Below are 21,838 nucleotides of genomic sequence, written 5' to 3' on the forward strand. Positions count from 1 at the left end.
GAAATCTGATTGGTTAAAGAAATTACGAAAGTATCTTCAATTATTAATATCTGCCAGCAATAGTGAGGCTGGGTCATAGATTTGATCGAGATAATAAAAAATTCAGGCTCAACTTTGATTGGGCAAAAAAAAAAAAAAAAGTACTTGAAGCACTACGGCCAAGAGAAATGCTACAAAATGAAAACTTTTGGAAATTAATTCACATATTTTCATGGAAAAAAATATTGCCGTTTAGGTTGTAATTATGGGTTAAAGTGTCCGTGTGTCAGCGGAAAACCAGCCCGGTCGGCAGCGTAGTCACGTGGTCTCCCATGGCAACCGTCTTGTGTCACCGCTCGCACTCCGGTAGAACTGAGCCAGGCGCTCCGCTCGGGATCAGATGAGGATTTTGCGCGCCGTGGCGACTCCGGCGGGGTTGATCCGCCTTCACGCTGCCGTGGGAGCGCCGAGCGCGGCCTGCCGGGCCCGCGAGCCGGACGATTTGAGGGATTTGAAACGGACGGCGAGCCAACGAGCGCCATGAGTCACTTCAACACCGGGTATGTGCCGCTTGATTTGCTGAGTCACTCTCAGTCCTTGAAGTCGGGACCGCACTTGCACTTTTTTGTTTACCGTCACGCGAGTCGCTTGTCAAGGTGACAAAAGTACTTGAAGTACAAAGAAAAGTAGGAGAGCTGATTCTAAAGTATATGACTCCAGATTCCAAGTATGCAAAAGAAATCCCAATTCTTTCTTCACATTTTTATCAACGAATCTCTCGCGAGATTCATTTTTCACTTCATCAGGTTGAAAAATTGGATTTTGTGAGGACGACGTTTATTTGTAAGGCGCTGAATGACAAAAGACTCTGGAAGGGCTTAACAGGCCACACAGTTGACCAAGATCGAGAAAACCTGAACGCACCCCAACATGGTGAGGAAAAACTCAAGAGAAAATCGCCAGAAGGGACGATCAGAGTGCACACGGTCGGATATTGTACTCCGCATTCTCCACTTGGCCGCGGTGCTCCGTTTTCTCTCGCGTTCGGATAGGCTCAGGTGGCTCGTTGCAAATTGTCATGTCATTATCCAAGCCGCTTATCCCCACAAGGGTTGCGGGAAAGCTCCCGCACCCTGAACTGGTCGCCAGGGCAGATGTCGACAGCGTCACTGAGCGGGAATCGATCCCACGCTGCCCGCACCAAAAGCAAGCGCGTGTGTAGCGCTACAACATCATCGTTGCAAATTCTTCCCAAAAAGTCCAAAATGAATTGAATAGTTGAATGATGGAATACTTTGAGATGGTTGAATAAGTTGTACAATACGGAAAGAGGCACAATTTTGGGACGTCTCCGTTCATCCATTTTCTTCGCCACTTATCCTCACGAGGGTCACGGGGTGTGCTGGAGCCTATCCCGGCTGTCAACGGGCAGAAGGCGGGGTACACCCCGAACTGGTTGCCAGCCAATCGCAGAGACAAACAGCCGCACTCACAATCACACCTTGGGGCAATTGAGAGTGTCCAATTACGATTGCATGTTTTTGGGATGTGGGAGGAAACCCGCGTGCCCGTTGGAAATCCACGCAGGTGGGTCCGGGATTGAACCCGGGACCTCGGAACTGTGAGGCCGAGGCTTTACCAGCCGAGCCACCGTGCCGCCCCGTCTCCGTTCATTTCAGTACAAATTATTTTTCTGGAAAATGAGGATTTTTTTTTTTTTTTTGGGGGGGGGGGGAGTGGGAATTTGGAGAATATGGAACATCGTTGCCAGTATGTCCTGAATGAAACGATTGTTGGTGAAATGGTGGGGAAAAGTGGAAGGACTACGACCGCCAAAACTGGTTGAACAATAACAAAAAGAAAAAGTATTTTTGGTGCCAAATTAACCGAGAGTCAAGCCGACAATGGACCCGAATTGTCAGATCGCTTCTGTGGCATCCGGCCATCGAGAGCCATCGAGAGCCGGCGAGAGCGACGCGGTGGCACCAAAAAGACAATCCAGGTGCACAATGGAGGGGCCGGCGGGGGGTCAAGTGTGCCGGCTCCTCAAATGCAATCCGACGCCTGTAACAAACACCACAACGGCCGCCAGCATTAAAGCAAAGGAAAAAAAAATTTTGTAAACGATGAGATGCTTAAATTCAATCAATAATCCCGATTATAATTATTTTGGCATGTTTCAAAGCAGCCTCACAATATGTGAAATCCGCAAAGTAGCGACCAAATACTTTTGTGATTATTTATACATACACAATTTTAGTAATGTTTATATTTTAGTAGTGTTCCCCTCACTCCCATCAACCTCTGGCATAATCTCATAAACACTATTCATATTCTTAAACGCCTTTTAAAGTCTTAAATATGCAGTAATGCACAGTAGTATGGTACTACTACCACAGTACAGTATGTACTAGTTTATTCCTTGTTATAATTGTTTTTCTTTTTTACATTTTCAAAGTTTTAAGCTAGGAAGGATTTATTTTACCACCCCGAAAAAGGAAAAAATTACAGCAAACACTCAAAATCGCACGATATGACAAATTATACGAGACAAGAATAAAACTAAAATATCTGCAATGTACTGAAGCCACAATAGATAAACGGGATTACACGGTAATAAAGTAACACATTTCACATATATATGGAAAAAAATCTGATGCAAAATGTGTTTTGCAGGCTTGTTTAGCATTTCCTTTTTTTGGGGGGTTATTTCTCTCCCGCAGGCTCATTTCAGCCTACAATAGCCTGACGGACAAACACCTGACTGGCTACTTCAGCAGCGTGCGCATCAGGAAACACCTGCAGAGAGCCGGATTGGTACGTCACGGGAAGGTTAAAGGATTACAAGATGGTCTTCGTATTCTAGTCATTTGGTCCACTTGCATACAAAGGATGCTTTGTTTACTAGAATTCTGATTTGACGTCACTACGACTATTTTACGACGACGATTTGACGACTTTTACACAACTACATAAAGTGGAACGTGGCATAATGTAGCTACGTGTAAGGTCGTCTTTTTTTTTTAAAACCAAACTTAATTAAAGGTGTTGCATTGAAATGATTCAGACAAGTACATTAATATCCTTTTTCTATGATTTAAATTTATTGAAATTGTAACCAAAATGACACAATTTTAAAAAAAGAAAATTTTCCCACAGAGGGCCGTTATGACCGTTATATGATAAATTTTCTTAATCGCCTCGTCATATTTACACGTCAAATTTATGGACTACTTTTGGAATCAGAAATCAAGGTTAATGTGTTATTCAAGTATTATTGATTTTTGGTAAGACAAAAACGCATGCAATATCTTAAAGTTATGCTTTGTTGTATGACGATTTTAAATTTTGGTATAGATTTGAACAAAAATCATGGCAGTGACACATGTGATTTTCCTTAAGCGGGACACCTAAAATAATGTGGTGGACCGAATGTGGCCCCCGGGCCTTGAGTTTGACACCGATATTACACCTGGTATCATATTATTAATAATATTTTTTTTTCACATCATCATCCACGGAATTTGAAAAAAAGTGACAAGATTATTGTGACAAAGTAGAGCGTCGGAAGTACGGACATCTGTCCTCAAACGAAGCATCGCGTCTATCGACTTTTCTGAGTTTGAATTCAGCCGCGGAGCCTTGCGAGCGTTGTCGCCCTCAGATCACCCCGAGCGGGCGTATCGTTCCGGACAAGGAGTACAAACGCAAGCTGCTCCAGACGGCCCACCAGAGACATGTCAGAGAGGGCCTGGCCCAGGCGATCTTCCTCAAGGTGCTGGAGATGGAGGTGGGTGGGCCGGAACCCCACGTCCCAGACGCGAAAAACAATTAGTCAGCGTCGCGCGGCATAACGAGCGCCGCGGTAATTTTTGCGCACTTGGCTCGCAGCGTCGCCATCAGACGGAGATGAAAAGAAAACTGGAGGAGTTCGCCAGGAGGGAGCGAGTGCACAAGATGAAGGTGAGTCATTTGCACGTCAATAGCAATGACGTCTCCGCGTTGCCCGTTAGCCGCGGCAGATCAGGTACGGAATTTATCTATTATTATTATTTTACCACGTCCACATTTTTAACACATGCTTAAACAGAGAAAACCGAATGAAGTGGACCATTGTGAAAAAAATGAGCTCGCAACTCATCGGCGCACACCAAGCGAGTGATTGACACCAGACAGAAACTTGCCACCCCGCGTGAGGTTTACAGGCTCCACTTTCAATAAACTGTTTCGTATTACTTTAAATTGAACCATAAAAACACGGTGCGAGTGTCAGGGGTAGAAGTGGATATTTCGAGAGGATGTTTGAGACGATCGCTCACCTCATTTACAGACGGGGACTCTCAACGTTTTACTTTGTAGGCACAACTGCATATGAAATTATAAACATACCGTAATTTCTGGGCTTGAAGCTACGACGTTTTTCACACGCTTTCAACCCTGCGGTTTATGCAGTGATGCGGCGCTAGCGTCAGCACAGTGCAATCGTCAGAGTGGCGCTAGCATCAGCGCAGTGCTAGCATCAGCGCAGCGCGAGCCACGCTACACAGAAAGAGTTTAAAGAGTTTAACGCTAGCATCGCTCTAACGCTAGCGGCGCGCTAATGCTGCGCTGGCATCAGCGCAGTGCTAGCATCAACGCAGCGCGAGGCACGCTACACAGAAAGAGTTTGAAGAGTTTCACGCTAGCACCGCTCTAACACTGCGCTAATGCTAGCGGCGCGCTAATGCTGTGCTAGCATTAAACTGTTTCTGTATACAGAGGCTTATAACCAGGTACGCTCTGTAAACCGGGAATCCCGGTAATTATTTTAAGTATTAAGTTTTATTCTATGGACACCATATTGTATCATTATTAACCACAGTATTATATTACTGTGTATTTGAACACAAAGACACTTACTTACTATATATGAATTAAGATCTGTTGCTGTAAACAATTGGCCGTCAAGCTGTGGGCCAATCAGAGTGAAGCTGTTTTCCATATTTAAACTGTGATCATTGGGAATTCAATCAGAGCTAATTTACATCTGGAATATTCATGACAAATCCTGTAGTTTGAATTGCCAGCATAAAAACACAAACCTGAAGAGCTTGAAAATGGACATTCTGGCCATTTTCAGGCCGAATTTTCCTTGTTGACACGATAAAAGGACAGCGACGATGAATTGAATAAAAAGCGGCATGGGAACTTTCCAAATCTGCGATAAGCTAGGGGTGTGAACAATTATATGTGACATTTCTGTGGTGGACAATATGATATTTTAAGTATTGTGTCTGCGATAAACGATTGTATAAAAATGACATACCGAAACACTGCTGCGGGTTTTGAAGGTGGGGCGCACAAAGCGGTTTGAAGAAGACGCCGGACTGACGTCGCCACGGCCACCCGTGGGTGGGGGCGCGGGGGCTCACTGCGCATCCTCAGAGTGTGTGAGTCCAAAACAGCTGGCAAATGTAGTCACTGTTAAGTACATGTACAGGGATTTGTGTAAAAACAACAACAAAAAAATTATATGTACATTGAAATATTGTAATATTGATTTCAATTGAATCCTTTAGTAATTTTTTTTTTCGTACAGGTACTTTAATGTGCTTAACTACAATGTAACGTGGTTTTGATAGCATTTAACAAGGTGTGGAACATAAATGATAGTAAAAATGTATTTTTGCAGCCCATTTCAGAGTTTGTACTTTGTGACTTATGGAATCAAACCAGCAGCGTTCCTCTGGATATTTGCTACTCGTTCCGTTGTTGTGCGCAGCCGTGTTCGTCTCGACCCAACACGGCTCCGGGAAAGATGCAGCGGCCCGCGCGCTTGAAGCCCATCCGCAGCGCCAACGATAAGCGCGGCTCGCCTCGGAGGGTCCGCGAGGCGCTCGCTGACGACCGCCCGCCGTTCAACTGCACCGTGAGACTGACTCAAGCACACGCACTTGACTGCTTTTGTGCAACAATCCCGAGGAGAGGAGAGGAGAGGAGAGGTAGGAGTAGGAGTAGTGGTAGGAGTAGAGTAGAGATAGGAGTAGAGGTAGAAGTAGCGTAGAGTAGAGTCGCGTAGAGTAGAGTAGAGCAGGAGAGGATAGGAGAGGAGAGGAGTATAATAGAGTAGAGTAGAGGTAGGAGTAGAGGTAGGAGTAGAGTGGAGAGAGATAGGAGTAGAGGTAGGAGTAGCGTAGAGTAGTAGAGTAGAGTAGGCGTAGGAGTAGAAGTGAATAGAGCAGAGGCAGGAGTAGAAGTAGAGTAGAGTAGAGTAGAGTAGAGGTAGGAGTAGAGTAGAGGTAGGAGTAGGAGTAGAGTAGAGTAGAGGTAGGAGTAGAGTAGAGGTAGGAGTAGGAGTAGAGTAGAGTAGAGTAGAGGTAGGAGTAGAGTAGAGGTAGGAGTAGAGTGGAGTAGAGATAGGAGTAGAGGTAGAAGTAGCGTAGAGTAGAGTAGAGTCGCGTAGAGTAGAGTAGAGCAGGAGAGGATAGGAGAGGAGAGGAGTATAATAGAGTAGAGTAGAGGTAGGAGTAGAGGTAGGAGTAGAGTGGAGTAGAGATAGGAGTAGAGGTAGAAGTAGCGTAGAGTAGAGTAGAGTCGTGTAGAGTAGAGTAGAGCAGGAGAGGATAGGAGAGGAGAGGAGTATAATAGAGTAGAGTAGAGGTAGGAGTAGAGGTAGGAGTAGAGTGGAGTAGAGATAGGAGTAGAGGTAGAAGTAGCGTAGAGTAGAGTAGAGTCGTGTAGAGTAGAGTAGAGCAGGAGAGGATAGGAGAGGAGAGGAGTATAATAGAGTAGAGTAGGGTAGGAGTAGAGGTAGGAGTAGAGTGGAGTAGAGATAGGAGTAGAGGTAGAATAGAGTAGAGTAGCGTAGAGGAGTGAGTAGAGTCGTGTAGAGTAGAGTAGAGCAGGAGAGGATAGGAGAGGAGAGGAGTATAATAGAGTAGAGTAGAGGTAGGAGTAAAGGTAGGAGTAGAGTGGAGTAGAGATAGGAGTAGAGGTAGGAGTAGCGTAGAGTAGAGTAGGCGTAGGAGTAGAAGTAGAGTAGAGCAGAGGCAGGAGTAGAAGTAGAGTAGAGTAGAGTAGAGTAGAGGTAGGAGTAGAGTAGAGGTAGGAGTAGGAGTAGAGTAGAGTAGAGGTAGGAGTAGAATAGAGGTAGGAGTAGGAGTAGAGTAGAGTAGAGTAGAGGTAGGAGTAGAGTAGAGGTAGGAGTAGAGTGGAGTAGAGATAGGAGTAGAGGTAGGAGTCGTAGAGCAGAGTAGCGTAGGAGTAGTAGAAGTAGAGTAGAGCAGAGGTAGGAGTGAAGTAGAGTAGAGGTAGGAGTAGAGTAGAGGTAGGAGTAGGAGTAGAGTAGAGTAGAGTAGAGTAGAGTAGAGGTAGGAGTAGAGTAGGAGTAGAGGTAGGAGTAGAAGTAGAGTAGAGGTAGGAGTAGAGTGGAGTAGAGATAGGAGTAGAGGTAGGAGTAGCGTAGAGTAGAGTAGGCGTAGGAGTAGAAGTAGAGTAGAGGAAGGAGTAGAAGTAGAGCAGAGCAGAGTAGAGGTAGGAGTAGAAGTAGAGTAGAGTAGAGTAGAGTAGAGGTAGGAGTAGGAGTAGAAGTAGAGTAGAGTAAAGCAGAGCAGAGCAGAGCAGAGAAGCGTAGAGTAGAGTAGAGTTGGCGTAGGAGAAGAAGTAGAGTAGAGGTAGGAGTAGAGTAGCTGACCTCATGGGAGGACGAATTGGAAATCTGATCACTCATTCGGGCCAGCAGTACTGATTCTGAAGGCAGATTAGATTGACGCAGCAACACTTAAATAGGATGAACTCTGATTGGACAAAAAAAAAAAAAAAAAAAAATCAAACATCCACGTACCGGAAGCAGTCTACCCAGGAGAAACGCTCCAAAGCAAAGACAATAGACAGTTGGGAAAAAAATAATATAATTTCATACTAAAAAAAAAGAATTGAATTTTGGTTACAAATGCAGACTTCCACAGTGCTGTAAATATGCAACATAACCTCCCCCCAATCCCCCCTTCCAGACGGAGAGGCAGTCGAGGAAACACGAGACAACCGGGTGGGATCCCCCGTTGGGCGTCTCGCCTTACTGTCTTCCGGTCATCACCAACTTTGCTACGCCGCTGCCTCCCGCCACCAAGAGGAAAGCCAGGGGACCCGGCTGCGTTCCCAGCGGCACCCCTAATCTCAGGGGCCGTCGACTGCTGCGCACCGCCGCCGCCTTCGGCGGAGTCGACACCAGTGAGGTCAGGTTAACGAGTTGTCTTCGTTGCCTTCCGGCAAGAAAACGTAACTACTGCGCTATAAAAGCATGAGAAATATCAAAAAATGATAAATACTTTTTCACGGCAGTGTACGGTTTGGTCTAAGATAAGAAAGTGTCAACAAAGCGTGTTGTGCGAGTACAGGAGCAGCCCCCCCTGAGGACTTCGGTGGCCCAGAGCAGAGTATGTATCACCATGGTGTATTTCGGGAAATCGGTGCGTCTCTCCCGCGACTCGGAGGACCGGAGGGACGAGGTCAAAGTGTTTCAGCAACACTGCGGAGGCGAAAACCTCTGCGTGTACAAGGGCAAGCTCCAAGAGGGAGGTCAGTACAAATACTTTGTGAGGCAAGGCTTATGTACTTTACTCGAGTATAGTAGTCTGACAACCAGATGAAAATCCGATCAGATCATTACCATCTCGCGCGTCAGTTCTCCCGTAACCCCGTCGCTGTCACCTCAGAGACCTTCCGGTTTGTGTCGAGGCGACATCGAGGTTTCCCCTTCAGCTTGACCTTCTACCTGAACGGCCTGCAAGTGGAGCGCCTCAGCTCGTGCTGCGAGTTCAAGCACAGGCGAGGCCCCAGACTGGGCGGCAGGCACGGGCACTTTGGCTTCGGCGCCGTAGAGCGGGCCTCGCCCTGCTACAAGTGAGGGCGCGTTTCATCCACAGCAATCACCCCGCCCCGGAAAGCAACATAACTACGACGTGGCCCCCACGATGAACGAGTTTGACACCCTTGACTTGTTTCAGGTGCATAATTGCAATGGGACTGGACAAAATGCCCACTCCTCCGCCCAAGAGGGTTAAAGATGCCGAGGAAAGCGCCACGGAGCACGGGCGCGGGTCCCACTCGGGGCGCGCGAGAACCTCTCCGCCACGAGAGGACAAACGCCGAGACGGTACGATGAAGGCAAAAGCGCGACACGAATCAGAAGGAACGACAGCTCTTGCATCTCGTGCAGATTATGAAGAGGATTTCGAAGGAGACGACGCCGCGGCCGTCGATGAATCCAGTGGACAGAAAGCGTCTCCGACCAGCGTGACGGAAGCGCTGACAAAAGATGAAACTTCATCCGACTCCGAAAATGACGACAGGGACGGTGCGTTGAGTCTTGAGTTTATCTGAGGAAAAATAAAAACGTGAATAAACGGGGAGATCACCCCATACGGGATGTTTATGCGGTAACTTGATTAGGGCGGTTAAAGTGAAATCCTGTACACACCACTGTGAGCCATAAATATTGTTTATATAAAATACAGTCCAGCCTCGGTTCTCGAACGTCCCCGTTTTCAAACAAATCGGTTTTCGGATGAAAATTTCGAGAGCTTTTTGATTCTGTTATCGAATGAAAATCCGTACTCGAACGCCCTCGATAAAACGGAAATGACATAACGCGCACGGCGCAACCAGCGGACTTTTGTGATTCTGTATGATGTAGCCTCTTGTACACAGACGTGTCCCGGTAGTGACTGTTGTTTTTCGTTTACCGTATCAACCCCCAATCATGGCTCCAAAGAAGGGAAGTTGCTTGTTTAAAGTTATTCTGCACTTTTGTTATTAAAAAAAGTTTACAAGGCTGGGGGCCGATTCACTACAGATACGGCAATGCGCTCCCAGCCTACTCTACTACTAAAGCATAGATTTTAAGCAAAAAATAAATATATTTCTTAAATTATTTCATTATATAAAGTATTTAAACTATACATGTATTTCTGCTATGCAATTTATTATCAGGAAAAGCTTAAAAAATGCTTTTAAAAGCCTAATTTGTTTAGGCTTGGAACGCATTATTTCTTTTTCCATTCATTGTAATGGGAAAATTCAATTTGGTTTTCGAACAAATCACTTCTCGAAGCGTTTTCTGGAACGGATTGTGGTCGGGAACCGAGGCATCGCTGTAATGAATGCTTCAACTAAGAAGTACTTGAACTCTCCCACACAGACGAACACGACACCCGAAGTCCTTCAAGTTCCAGCCCCGTCGAGGAGAGCCACGTCGATGCCGGCAAAGACTCCAGAGAGCCCAACGAAGTAGAAGAAAGCGACGACGAGCTCCAGGATGAAACGGCGGATGACAAAGACCAAGGGCGACCAGAAGAAGCCGCAACTATCGAGTCGGAAGAGGAAGTCGACGTTTCTGACACCGGCGACAAAGAACCCAGCCTGGGGGAAGATGGGACCGGGTCGGAAGAATCGGAGAGGGGTGAGTAAATGCGAGTGGACACAGTCAATCCCCGCGCATTGCGGGGATACGTTCCAGAACCGACCACCATAGGCGAAAATCTGTGTATGTTCGCGACCATATTAAAAAAAATAAAATAAAATAACACTCAAATATTACTGAATTTATTTCTCCAACTGTATGCAGATTTATTCAAGGTATTATTTTAATTTAATTAGATTTTCAGTAGTTTTAGTTCATATTGTATATTAACATTTTCATAGTAAATAATTCTGTATATTTTCTTATATCTTTCTTTGCATTTTTTGTGTTACAAGAAATGTGTATGAGATTTTTAAAATAGGTTTTATTCCAAGTTACTTAACACATTGACTTTAAATGTATCCTGTTTCCAAATCTTTTTTTGAACTGAACTTTTTCTTTTTTTTTTGCATCTTTAATCATTTTCTTGATTATCAAAATGGAAATCTCTTACCTATGTGTGGTGGATGTCAACATTTTACTTTTTTCTAGTTTTCTTTCATGCCTTTTTTTAGTAAATGTTTTTTTTTAATGTGCTGATTCATATTTTCATGTGTTTCTGCATCCTTTTGCATTCTTTGTTACTCTCACTCTGTTTGCACTGTGGCCAATTAAAGATCTGACGTGGGTTGTGTGGCTTCCTGTTTCCTTCCTGGGTCTTTTTCTTTACAAACCTTCCTAAATATCCCGTAAATGTCAGTCATCAAAGCATTTTCTGTGTATCTTTCCTTTCCCCAAGCCAAATCTGTACAGGAGAAGCTAGCCGAGGCCATTCTGAAGGATTCGCGGTCAAGATCTGAGCCAGAGTTGAGTGACATAAGTACCGAAGAGGAGGTGGTGGGATCCACAGATCGAGACCAGAAGGGTAACAGATTAAATTCCTCTTCAAACCATTGCATTGAGATGCCTGTTGAAGACAAAGATAACAAATGACATCTTCGTGTGCGTTTTGCAGAAGCGCTTCTGGCGGACTCTAAACTTGAGGAAGCATCTGAGCCAAAAGAGGGTCAAGAAGAACCTCATGAGAACTCTGAAAACTCCAAATTTGAGATGGGGGAGCAGGAGGAGGTGAAGGAAGCAGAGGATCGAGGTGATTCTGAAGAAACAAAGCAAGGCGAGCCTCAAGACAACGCTTCGGCTATCCCCACTGATAAGACGACCGCGGATCCTGATGCAGAAGCAAAGTTGACCGGCAACACAACCGAAACGAATCCAGAAGAGACAGCTGGAGGATCAGGATTAGAAATAAAACCAGAGGAATTTAGTGTTTTGTCGGAGGAAAAGGTTTCTCAAGAATACAACGGAAAGGAGGAGCGCAATGCCGTCAAAGAGGTGGATGATGCATCAGTAGATATCGAGGCTATTGGTGAAGGACGGGACGAGGTCAAGGCAAAAAGTGAGGAACACGGTAAAGGGCTGGAGGAAAAAATTAACTGGAATGAGAAACCGGGTAACGCTAACGAGGGAAGTGAAAAGGACGAAAGTCAGACCGAGGAAAGCCTCAAGGCTGAAGAAAACACAGCAGAGATCGCGAGGGTTGAAACGCAAAGCAGCAACGGAGACGCAGCGGCAACCCTCGGTGAAGAAGATGAGGCTGGTGAATTGGGAAAATCCGAGACAGACAAAGGTCAGCCTCTCCGTGTAAAAAACAGAGAAGGTGAAGAAGTACACGTAGAAAAGGCCGATAAAGTCAAGGAAACAAACGTAGACAATGGAGGAAAAACGGAAGCGCTAAACCAAGACGAGAAGGAAGCCGAAGAAAGTAAAGATGTGACGGACATTACTGCAAGAAAAGTCAAAAACGAAGGTGAAGAAAGGAAAGATGTGATGGATAAGGGCGAAGAAGAGAAAATCATTACCGCTGAGGCAGGGGAAAGCGAAGAACTAAACGAAAAAACTACAGATATTAAGGAAGAAAGTAATGGGACTGAAAAAGATGAGAATGAAACTGAAGAAAATGAAGATGTGACAGATAAGAAGAAAGAAGAGAACATCATTTTGTCTGAAGTCAACGAAGGAGAAGAACCAGACAAAGCAATCATTGACAATAAGGAAGAAACTGAAGCAATAGAAGACGACGAAAACAAAGCTGAAGGAGATAAAGATGAGACGGACAAAGACGAAGAAGAGAAAACAGCTGATCCTCACAACAAGGGAGATGAAGACATCAGCAAAGCAAACGCCGATCGCGCGACGGAAAGTGAAGCCAACGGGAATGCTAAGGAAGGTGAACAACGTCAAGATGTCACGGACAAAAACGAGGAAATCGTTCCTGGTCATAGCGAAGGCAGTGACATCGACGAGGAAAGTGAAGCAAGGCACAAAGATGACAACGAAGCTGAAGGAAGTAAAGATGTAGTGAGCAAAGATGACAACGAGGAAATTATTATCGTCGAGACCAAAGAAAGTGAGCCAAAAAAACGAGCCACCCCTGACCAAACGCAGGAACCTGAACACACACATGAGAGCAAAGCTGAAAAAAGCAAAAATATGACTGACGAAGCTGAGGAGGAAATTGTCACCGTTGACACAGAGGAAAGACAAGAACCGTCCAAAATTCCTGAGGGACTGGAAAAAACAGGTGACGATTCGCAAAATGACGAGGAAACCATTTTTGTGACGCGGAATGAAATGAACTCGACAAAGACGCCAGCAGACAAAGCTCAGACGATGGAAAATGGAAAAAGGAGTGAAATTGACGCTGAAAACGGGGAGATGTCCACTCAAGTACCAACTGTTGCTAACGGGGACAATTGTGATGGTGAGACATCGGTGCAGATTGAAGAAGGAAAACCTGAAGAACAGTCTGAAGAACACAAAGGTTTGGAGGTAAAGGTGGAAATATCTGGAGATGTCCACATGGTAGACGGTGGTGCCGAGGTTGGGTATCATAAAAACAACTTGGAAACTCTAATATCTGGAGTTGACGTCATAGAGGACTTGGAGTCCGATCCTCCAAACAAAACCAAACAAGACCACAGGGTTGTGAAAACCAAAGAAAGCAAGGCCAAAGTTGTCGATGATGGTGAAAAATCATTCGAAGAGGAAAAGTCTTCCGATCTCCCAAGCAAAAACAAAAAGAGGGCTAAAGCTAGCTCCTTGGCAGAAGGAGCGAGTGTGCTTCTCCAACCAAAACCGCAGTCAAATACTCAATCCATTGATCAGCTCGCACATGGAGAAAGTCCAGAGGTGTTGGCCAGAACGAGCAGTTCGGAGCTAGTCACCAGCTGGCTAACGGTGCATCAAGCGTCCAACTTCTTTGAGACCTTCGTTGAACCTCTGGAGGACATGAGGGAGTCCGACGTGGGTGCCAGCACCGAGGTCAGACAGTCTCCAGAGTTTCCAAAAAGAGTTGACCTGTCCGATGCACCAAAACATGTGGGAGACGGTAACCCCAAAGGCTAAGCTGATTCCCATCCTGAAAACCTTTTTCGTTAAAGAAGACTGGGAGAAGGTCTCCAATGAACACCTGAAACAGGTGCTACCAAAAACTGAAAATGAACCAGAGCTTGGACAGAAAGATGAAAGTAAAGAATCTCTCGTTAGACAAGGCTGAATCAAGACATGGGTGGAGAGCGGCAAACCCGTCAGGAACCAAACCTGAGACTGTCCCAGAAATCACCGAGAATGGGCTGCACTTGGATGTCATCCCCCCATCAACTGAAGACCTGAACAGCTCTCCGCAAAACCGTAATCATCCCGCCGATGAGAAAGTCAAAATGCGGACATCTCCGCGGGGAAAGATGCACGAAGAAGGTCAAGAAGTAACTGAGGTTAGCCGTTTTACAACTAGGTCAGACGTCGGAATCCACCTGGACATTGACGATAAACCGTCCGTCAATAAGAGCACGCAGCTAACGGACGACGTCGGCAGTCAGGAGCGTTAATGGACCAACAGCCATTTGGTCCAAGGTCTTACTCTTTGCTGGCCTCAGCCGGGACTGAGAGCGGAAATTAGACAACGTGCTTGTCTATGGTCTTTGGATGACAAACAGTCCCCGGTAGTCACTACTTTGCGCTAGCTCGTATTTTCTGAAGGGACTGACTGACACATGGGCACGAACATTAGCGTAACGCCAAAAGTCTTCCGGGAATCGGTGTCGATGTCGCTGTTTCTCAGACCCCTGGGGGATATTTAGGGTGAAACGCTCAACAGGTAATTCTCGTTCACACATAACTTGGGTTTTTTTTGGGGGGGGGGGCGGCAATCGAAAACACTTCTCCCTTGGACCCAAAAACTGCGACAAACCTCGGTTTGTATTTTTCTGGTGCGGCCTCAACATGCCTGAAAACTCACCAAACTGGTAAAATGAATACACAATACTTTATCTAGTATCAGGTATCTAGTAATTTTCTTTTGAAGCAACTCTTTTGGGCAAATTTCAGGTGTCAGTGAAATTCCTTTGAGTGAACCTTAATCGGAAGCAAGGAATACCAGAAAAATACCAATGAAAATTGAGAAAATAATTGCGTTGATTATGCCGCTTATGCTGATGTGGTGTCAAACCCAAAACCAGTTGGTAAGAATCTTTCGCTACATCATTTTGGGGAACCTCTTACACAAATAAACTTGCTCTATCTACTTCATGTTCACTGCTAAATGGATTTGTCCTTCTCATTTTGGCAGAAAATCTGAATATGACAAATATGACGATGCGGACCCCAGTGACGAAAATGAGTTAGACCCCCGATCACGGTGTTTGACAATCGGTGCGAGGATTAGCAACGCAAGGAACCTGTAGCGATGGTATTGGTTCTTACAGTCTACCCCAACATTGACTGATGTTCAGGTCCCGAGAAACCCAATCGCTGTCACGCATCAGTCGCTAACGAGAAGCTTGGTAATGAGTTGCGAGTACGACGCTCAATGTTTACCACAGCAGATCTCGAAAGTGGCCTGCTCAGCGGGAGGTATTGAGCGCTATCGCCGCTTACCTGCAAGCAGATCCTCCCCCACGCACAAACGCTTGAATAATTCACAGCGACCGGTCTCCCTGGACTTAGCTTAGCCGCGATGGACCCGCGCTTTTAACATCGAGTGCTTTTTCCCGCCCTGGTATAAATTTCGCCGCGACGAGCGCTCACGTTTCATCATAAGCTAAATATTTTGTGACAACATGAACTTCCTGAAAAGATGATTCATTTATTGCAGTTATCAGCGGTTGGGCCGTTGAAGAATTAAAGATGGTGACGAACAAAGATGTTTGACTTCATTTTGAACCCCATCCCGAATAATTAAAACACATTTTAACCTTTTAACGACATTACTAGACTTATTAAAACTGCGTTTGTAAAGCATACCTCAGCCTACAACAACACTCTCATCCATTCACAGTATTCTCATTGCGAACAATGACTAATAATACTTCATTAATACTCGACCGACTGTGCCTCTTCTTCTTGCTCTTCATTACGTTACATCACTTCCAATAGAGCTCAGTGCTGCCCGGCAGGTAGTGGCGAAACGTGGTACTACACTGAAGGTACACGGGGAAAAAAAACCATTAAAAAGGGATTGACGAAGGTCGGTACAGTGCGGATTCACTGTGAATACGAAGGGTTCCGGTCCTATGTCGGATACAGCGATCACAAAACAAGGTTCTTTGGTACTGGTCCAGATGGAGAGGACCGTGGACCAGCTTCCTCGGCGATAGCTAAGCACAGCCTCCCCTTCTTCTTCTTCTCCATCCACCAATGCTAAGTACGTCATCTTGCCTATTTCAATGTATTTGTTTTTTATACAAAGTATTTTGTTGTAAATTCTGACTTTAATGGCGAAATTTTACATAAGTCGAAATTCGAGTTCAGGATCTCAGTCATAAACCGATCGCTCCCTGTATATACAAACTCGATACATAAAATAAATATCGTCATCACAATTTTTATTAATTCATTGATTTTAAGATTTAAAAAAAAAAAAAAAACATAGTCAATGATGGACTAAAATGTCATAATACTAAATAAAAAAAATGAACCATGAGTCCAATCTAGTAAAGAAAAACCACACAGAAAATTATATACAGCTTTCAACAAAAAAGGGCAAAATGTGTTAGTTATTGTTAGTTACCGTATGATATTGTTAGTTACTGTCCTCGAAGCTGCCATTGCTGCTGAAGGAAGAGCAGAATCGCATGGTGCTCATGGGATCGGACACGTAACCTGAAAATATAGATCATCAGATAAATGAAATCAATAAAATACAATGTGACAGCTAACTTATATTGGTATGTACCAGACTGGTACTCATTCGCTGCCATTCACGTTTTTCAAAGTCAAATATCCATTTTAACTGCGAGGGCTTGCAAATAGAGTTGCAAAAATCAATCAAATATTTCGAATACCAAATGAGGTTGAAGTAAAATCTCCGCCTTGGCGCTCCACATAGATAACTTTTCTACATGGGCCAGTCGCGCGCCTCAATCAGTGTAGAAATAGAAGAGCCCGCAAAAGACAGCCAATGTACCAAATTTGGGATCATTTTACACTTTTACACCGAAAGATAAAGTACAACGTGTATCACAACAGCACGACTACGATCGAGAAACGTGTTAGCTAGTTTAATATAGCCAAGCGACGCTAGTCAGAACGCACAGTATTGGAGTACCCATCGCAAGAGTTCAAGAACGGACCGTCGCCAGCGCCATTTTACCGTAATTCCCGGCCTACAGAGCGCACCTAGTTATAAGCCTGATCTGGTACATTTGTAAAGGAAATACCATTTGGTACATACATACACCGCAGCCGTGCAAAAGCCGCAAATGCCCACACTGAAACCGTTATTGAAACACGAGATATTTACAAAGAAAGACGCTACACGTAGAGTTTAACGCTAGCGCCGCCACGCTAATGCTAATGCTAGGGCCGCCGTGCTAATGCTAACGCTGGCGCCACCGCGCTAACTGGGCCGGTTAAAAAAAAAAAAAAAAACACACATACTGGTAAAAATCACTGAGACACGGCAGTAACACGCTAGCGCAGCGCTAACAGGGACGGACCGGTACAAGTCACTACCTCGGGACATATACTCCACCGGTCTCACTCTTACCTTTTCCGCTAAAGTGCCCCCTTGCGGGCGTTAGAAAAATTGCACAAAATAGACGAATCACCGCATAAACCGCAGGGTTGAAACCGTGTGAAAAAAGTCGCGGCATATAGGCCGGAAATTACGGTATTGGTTTCATTGAACAAACAGTCAGAAAATAAAGTTATTGGGTTTAATCAGGAAAAATCAATTATTATCTGACTAATCCAAGGGACGATCGCTAGAATACTCTAGTCTAGAAATATTTGATGTTACTTTTACCCGCAGCCCAGATTAAAAATTTCCTTACCATGGGAAAAGTATTTAAAAACATATATACATTGACGGTAATTGTTTAGTTTGATTGAATATGTAAGAATATACCAATTTTTCACAAAAAAAGGGAAATTGAAAAAAAAAAAGTGTAGAAAATAATTTGTAAATAAGTGAATTAGTAGGTGCTGGATTACAAGTATGAGACGGGTCCGCTGTATACGCGTACAGCACATCCTGTAAAACTAAATAACATCAAATTGTGATGTGAAAAAATGAATATTGAATGGCTGCGATAATAATATGGGAGCGGACAAACCGTTGCGATCGATGGGCGAAAACTGCACGCTCCTTCGTATTTCCTCCAACGAGAGACCTCCAGACGCACGTCTCCGCTCGCTGAAAGTCGAAAATCCAAAATATTTACTGTAAGGGTCGCACGCCTGCCTCGCTGTCAAAATTAATTCAAAATATGAACAGATTATTTTGACAGGATTATGATTTTGGTTTGTAAGCAGTACATTAAGATGGCCTTCAAAAATAGTGCTTGATGACTTGGAATATTGTTGAAATAAAACCCAATTGAATCTTTTACACTCCCTCAAGGATGGACAATCAATAATCAATATTAGTGACAGAAACAAAATTGACATTTTGCCGCTCCGCTTGAATGCAACCTTAAGCGACGTGCGATTGTCCGAATGCACTTGCTGGCCTTTTGTTGTCTGTTCCGTATCCTAGCAACTCCACGTGCCGGCGTTGGCGTATTTGTGTTCCTGCCGTGGCGATCGCTAAACAAGAGCGTCTTCGTCTGCAGCTTGTACAAATAAGAGCGACAAAGATGCCCGACCAGGTTGCGGGAACAACTAAACGTTACAGGTGGCATACGCCTGCAAGTTCTTTTGAAATCAATTATCCATCCATCCATTTTGGGTTTTTTTGCCGCTTATCCTCACGAGGAGTGCTCGAGCCTATCCCAGCTGTCAACGGGCAGGAGGCGGGGTTACACCCTGAACTGGTTGCCAGCCAATCGCAGGGCACATGGAGACAAAGAACCGCACTCACAATCACACCTAGGGGCAATTTAGAGGGTCCAATTAACCTTGCATGTTTTCATATTTATATCTTTCATGTTTAGTTAACTATATGTTATTAGATTTTTAGTTATCTCTACTTTCCTTGATAATGTGTTATCCCAAATCATCTTTTCCCATTGAAATGAAGGCATATGCCATTAATCTGTTCCACCCTGTCCAAAAAAAGTCAATTTTTTTTAATGGTAAAAATTGCACTGTGATATTGCTCCATTTAAAACCACATAGTAATGAGAAAATTATCCATCCATCCATCCATCCATCCATTTTCTTTGCCGCTTATCCTCACAAGGGACGCGGGGAGTGCTGGAGGCTATCCCAGCTTTCAACGGGCAGCAGGCGGGGGTACACCCTGAACTGGTCGCCGGCCAATCGCAGAGCACATAGAGACAAACGGTCGCACTCACAATCATACCTTGGGGCAATTTAGAGGGTCCAATTAACGTTGCATGTTTTCATATTTATATATTTCGTATTTGGTTAACTGTACGTTATTAGATTTGTAGTTATCTCTACTTTCCTTGATACTGTTATCCCAAATCATCTTCCCCCATTGAAATGAAGGCATATGCCATTAATCTGTTCCAGCTCGTCCCCCCAAAAAAATTCCAGTTTTTTTTTAATAATAAAAATCACACTATGTGATATTACTCCATTTAAAACCATACAGTAATGAGAAAATTATCCATCCATCCATTTTCTTAGCTGCTTATCCTCACAAAGGTTGCAAGGAGTGCTGGAGCCTATCCCGGCTGTCATTGGGCAGGAGGCGGGGTCCACCCCGAACCGGTCGCCAGCCAATCGCAGGGCATATAGAGACAGTCGCACTCACAATCCCACCTAGGGGCAATTTAGAGTGTCCGAATAATGTTGCATATTTTCGGAATGTGGGAGGAAACCAGAGTGCCCGGAGAAAACCCACGCAGGCACGGGGAGAACGTGCAAACTCCACACAGGCGGGCCCGGGATCGAACCCGGGACCTCAGAACTGTGAGGCCAACGCTTTACCAGCTTTTTTTACGCTCGTTAGCCTAGCATACACCGGAAGTCAGCTAACCCGTCTTCCACTCCGGTTTTTACGGTTTCGTTCCCACCTCTGGCTCCAGAAGGCGTAGGCTCGAGTGTTGAGCGCGTACTCCAGCTCGAACCTGGACCGCAGCGCAGCCACGTGACCCCTGCTGGGTCCGGCTCGGGCCAGGAGGCAGTCCGAGGACGAGGAGGGCGACAGGGAACCGCTGCTGTTGCTGGAGGCCGGCGACATCAGCTTTTTGGACGCGCGCAAATGCAAAGACGTTAAAACGGGCTGAGCGGATGACGCAGTCATAATAATTATTAAAAAATATGTATTTTTAAAAAAACATACAGTACAAGGAAACCTATTGTTGAGATGAAAAATTTGATCGTCTACCTCAACATTGCATAAGCACTCCTCCAGGTTGGTGACCACTTCAGAAAACTCTGGACGGTCCTGCAATAATCCACAATATGAAACTTCAATTCTGATATTTTTTTTCCTGTAAAATTGTATTAAATTTATTCCCGACGGTGTTTTTCTTCCATTGCGCTTTTTCTTGGCTGCACTGCTGTCAACGTATGTAAATTGGACTTCTGTTGTCCAATCAGATTTCAGCCTCTATGTGTTGCTATGTCAATCTAATCTTCCGGCCAACTTCGATTGCATCGTTGAAAAATTAAGATTTGTCCATATTTTTGTCAAATCGTACTAAATTCTTATGCTAACATTTCATCCATAAATTTCATTCACATTAATAAGCAGCGCTTGTAAACATAAGATAATATTTTCCCTCATGTGGAAGAGAACCTTGCCGTGCTCAGGTTAAAAAAAAAAAAGTAGCACTCTCACCATAAATGAGTTATGATATGCTATTTATTCATATAAAAGCTCAAGAGCGACGTGCCAACCTCCTCGGGTGTTTGTAAGTTTGCGTGGGTATGCAGCATAAAGGCCGCATCACACAGTTTTGCACACCCGAGCAACGATGTATGATGTGGAAATATGAACGTGGCACTCATTAGCGGCGAATGATTTATGGCTGACTCAGCGTCCTTCGCCCCGACGGGATTGAGGAGCGAAGCGTGTTGATGTTGTCATCAGTGCTCGTTCATCTCAATCTTTTCCATTGATTTTCATTTTTTTTTTAAGTCTGTTATGTTTTTCTTCTACAGTCGTCATTAAGTTTCATTTTGCAGAATGGCTCAAACGCCACTGCATAGAAGCTCCTGAACACAACTGATGCCTTCAATGGTAAATGATCGTTATGAAGGGTCACCTCCGGACACGCGTTCCATCCCCTCATCAGAAGCGCAGAGATGGGTTTCGGGATCGAGTACCCGACGGGAGGCCGGATGTGGTGGTAGGCCATGTCTGCCGCCGCCGCGGCTGAAGACGGAAAGGCAAAATATTCTCGTTAATCCGCCTCGTTTGATAATCGCAGCTCATAGTTTGCACCACATGAAGCAGGTTCATAATTACAGTGATGTATGCTCAATTCCTGTAGCCCATCTATGGCGTCGTGCATTATATATATATATACATATTTTTTTTAGCATTAAGCTCGCAAAAAATTATACGATTTGGTTTCACGTTTTAATGTTTAAATATGTGTCAGTATTACAGTCAACTTTACCCGGGAGTGAAAAATAGACACGTTAGAGCAGGGGTCTCGAACTCAATTTAACCTTGGGGGCCGCCTCCCACATCCCCAGAAAATACGCAACTGGGCACTCGAAATTGCCCCTAGGTGTGATTGCGAGTGCGGGTGTTTGTCTCGATGTGCCCCGCGACTGGCTGGCGACCAGTTCAGGGTGTGACCTCGCCCGCCTCCTGCCCGTTGACAGCCGGGAGAGGCTCCGGAACTCCCCCGCGACGCTTGTGAGGATAAGCGGCGAAGACAATGGATGGATGAAGATGAAGAAGGATGCTGGTGTTTGCAACTTGTGTGCAAAACACCAAACGGAAAAAAAAACTGCTCCAAGGTAACGTTCCTTCATAAAGCGTTCGCTAGCATAAAG

General features: G+C 44.8%; 2 protein-coding genes across 8 annotated transcripts in view; one reads left to right on the top strand and one right to left on the bottom strand.

The window, feature by feature from the left end:
* The window catches only part of tnni3k (TNNI3 interacting kinase), a 46,862-nt gene that overhangs the window by 6,356 nt on the left and 18,668 nt on the right, over positions 1 to 21,838 (bottom strand). Inside the window, exons 21-26 of one of the 7 annotated variants that reach the window (XR_009795631.1) lie at positions 21,097 to 21,206; positions 20,214 to 20,273; positions 19,900 to 20,069; positions 18,031 to 18,110; positions 16,485 to 16,576; positions 5,285 to 5,439 (exon numbers count right to left, since the gene is read on the bottom strand). Coding sequence is in view for 3 of the 7 variants with exons in the window: in XM_061824316.1 (XP_061680300.1) it covers positions 16,497 to 16,576; positions 18,031 to 18,110; positions 19,900 to 20,069; positions 20,214 to 20,273; positions 21,097 to 21,206 (500 nt within the window). In the remaining 4 variants the exon portion in view is untranslated. Of the gene's footprint in view, positions 1 to 5,284; positions 5,440 to 10,256; positions 10,378 to 16,349; positions 16,577 to 18,030; positions 18,111 to 19,899; positions 20,070 to 20,213; positions 20,274 to 21,096; positions 21,207 to 21,838 lie in introns of those variants that run through there. The other 6 variants (XM_061824316.1, XM_061824315.1, XR_009795632.1 and 3 more) reach the window with 6 other exon arrangements.
* Positions 276 to 16,119, top strand: erich3 (glutamate-rich 3). The gene is given in 17 exon segments (XM_061825139.1): positions 276 to 539; positions 2,703 to 2,796; positions 3,644 to 3,769; positions 3,871 to 3,942; positions 3,993 to 4,006; positions 5,596 to 5,887; positions 7,971 to 8,192; positions 8,355 to 8,535; positions 8,673 to 8,859; positions 8,964 to 9,112; positions 9,176 to 9,313; positions 10,157 to 10,417; positions 11,157 to 11,282; positions 11,373 to 13,843; positions 13,845 to 13,960; positions 13,962 to 14,299; positions 14,302 to 16,119. Coding segments are annotated over 17 exon segments (4,881 nt in total). The 5' UTR covers positions 276 to 519; the 3' UTR covers positions 14,376 to 16,119.

Source organism: Syngnathoides biaculeatus, chromosome 7, assembly GCF_019802595.1.
Source record: "Syngnathoides biaculeatus isolate LvHL_M chromosome 7, ASM1980259v1, whole genome shotgun sequence".
Taxonomy (NCBI): Eukaryota; Metazoa; Chordata; class Actinopteri; order Syngnathiformes; family Syngnathidae; genus Syngnathoides; species Syngnathoides biaculeatus.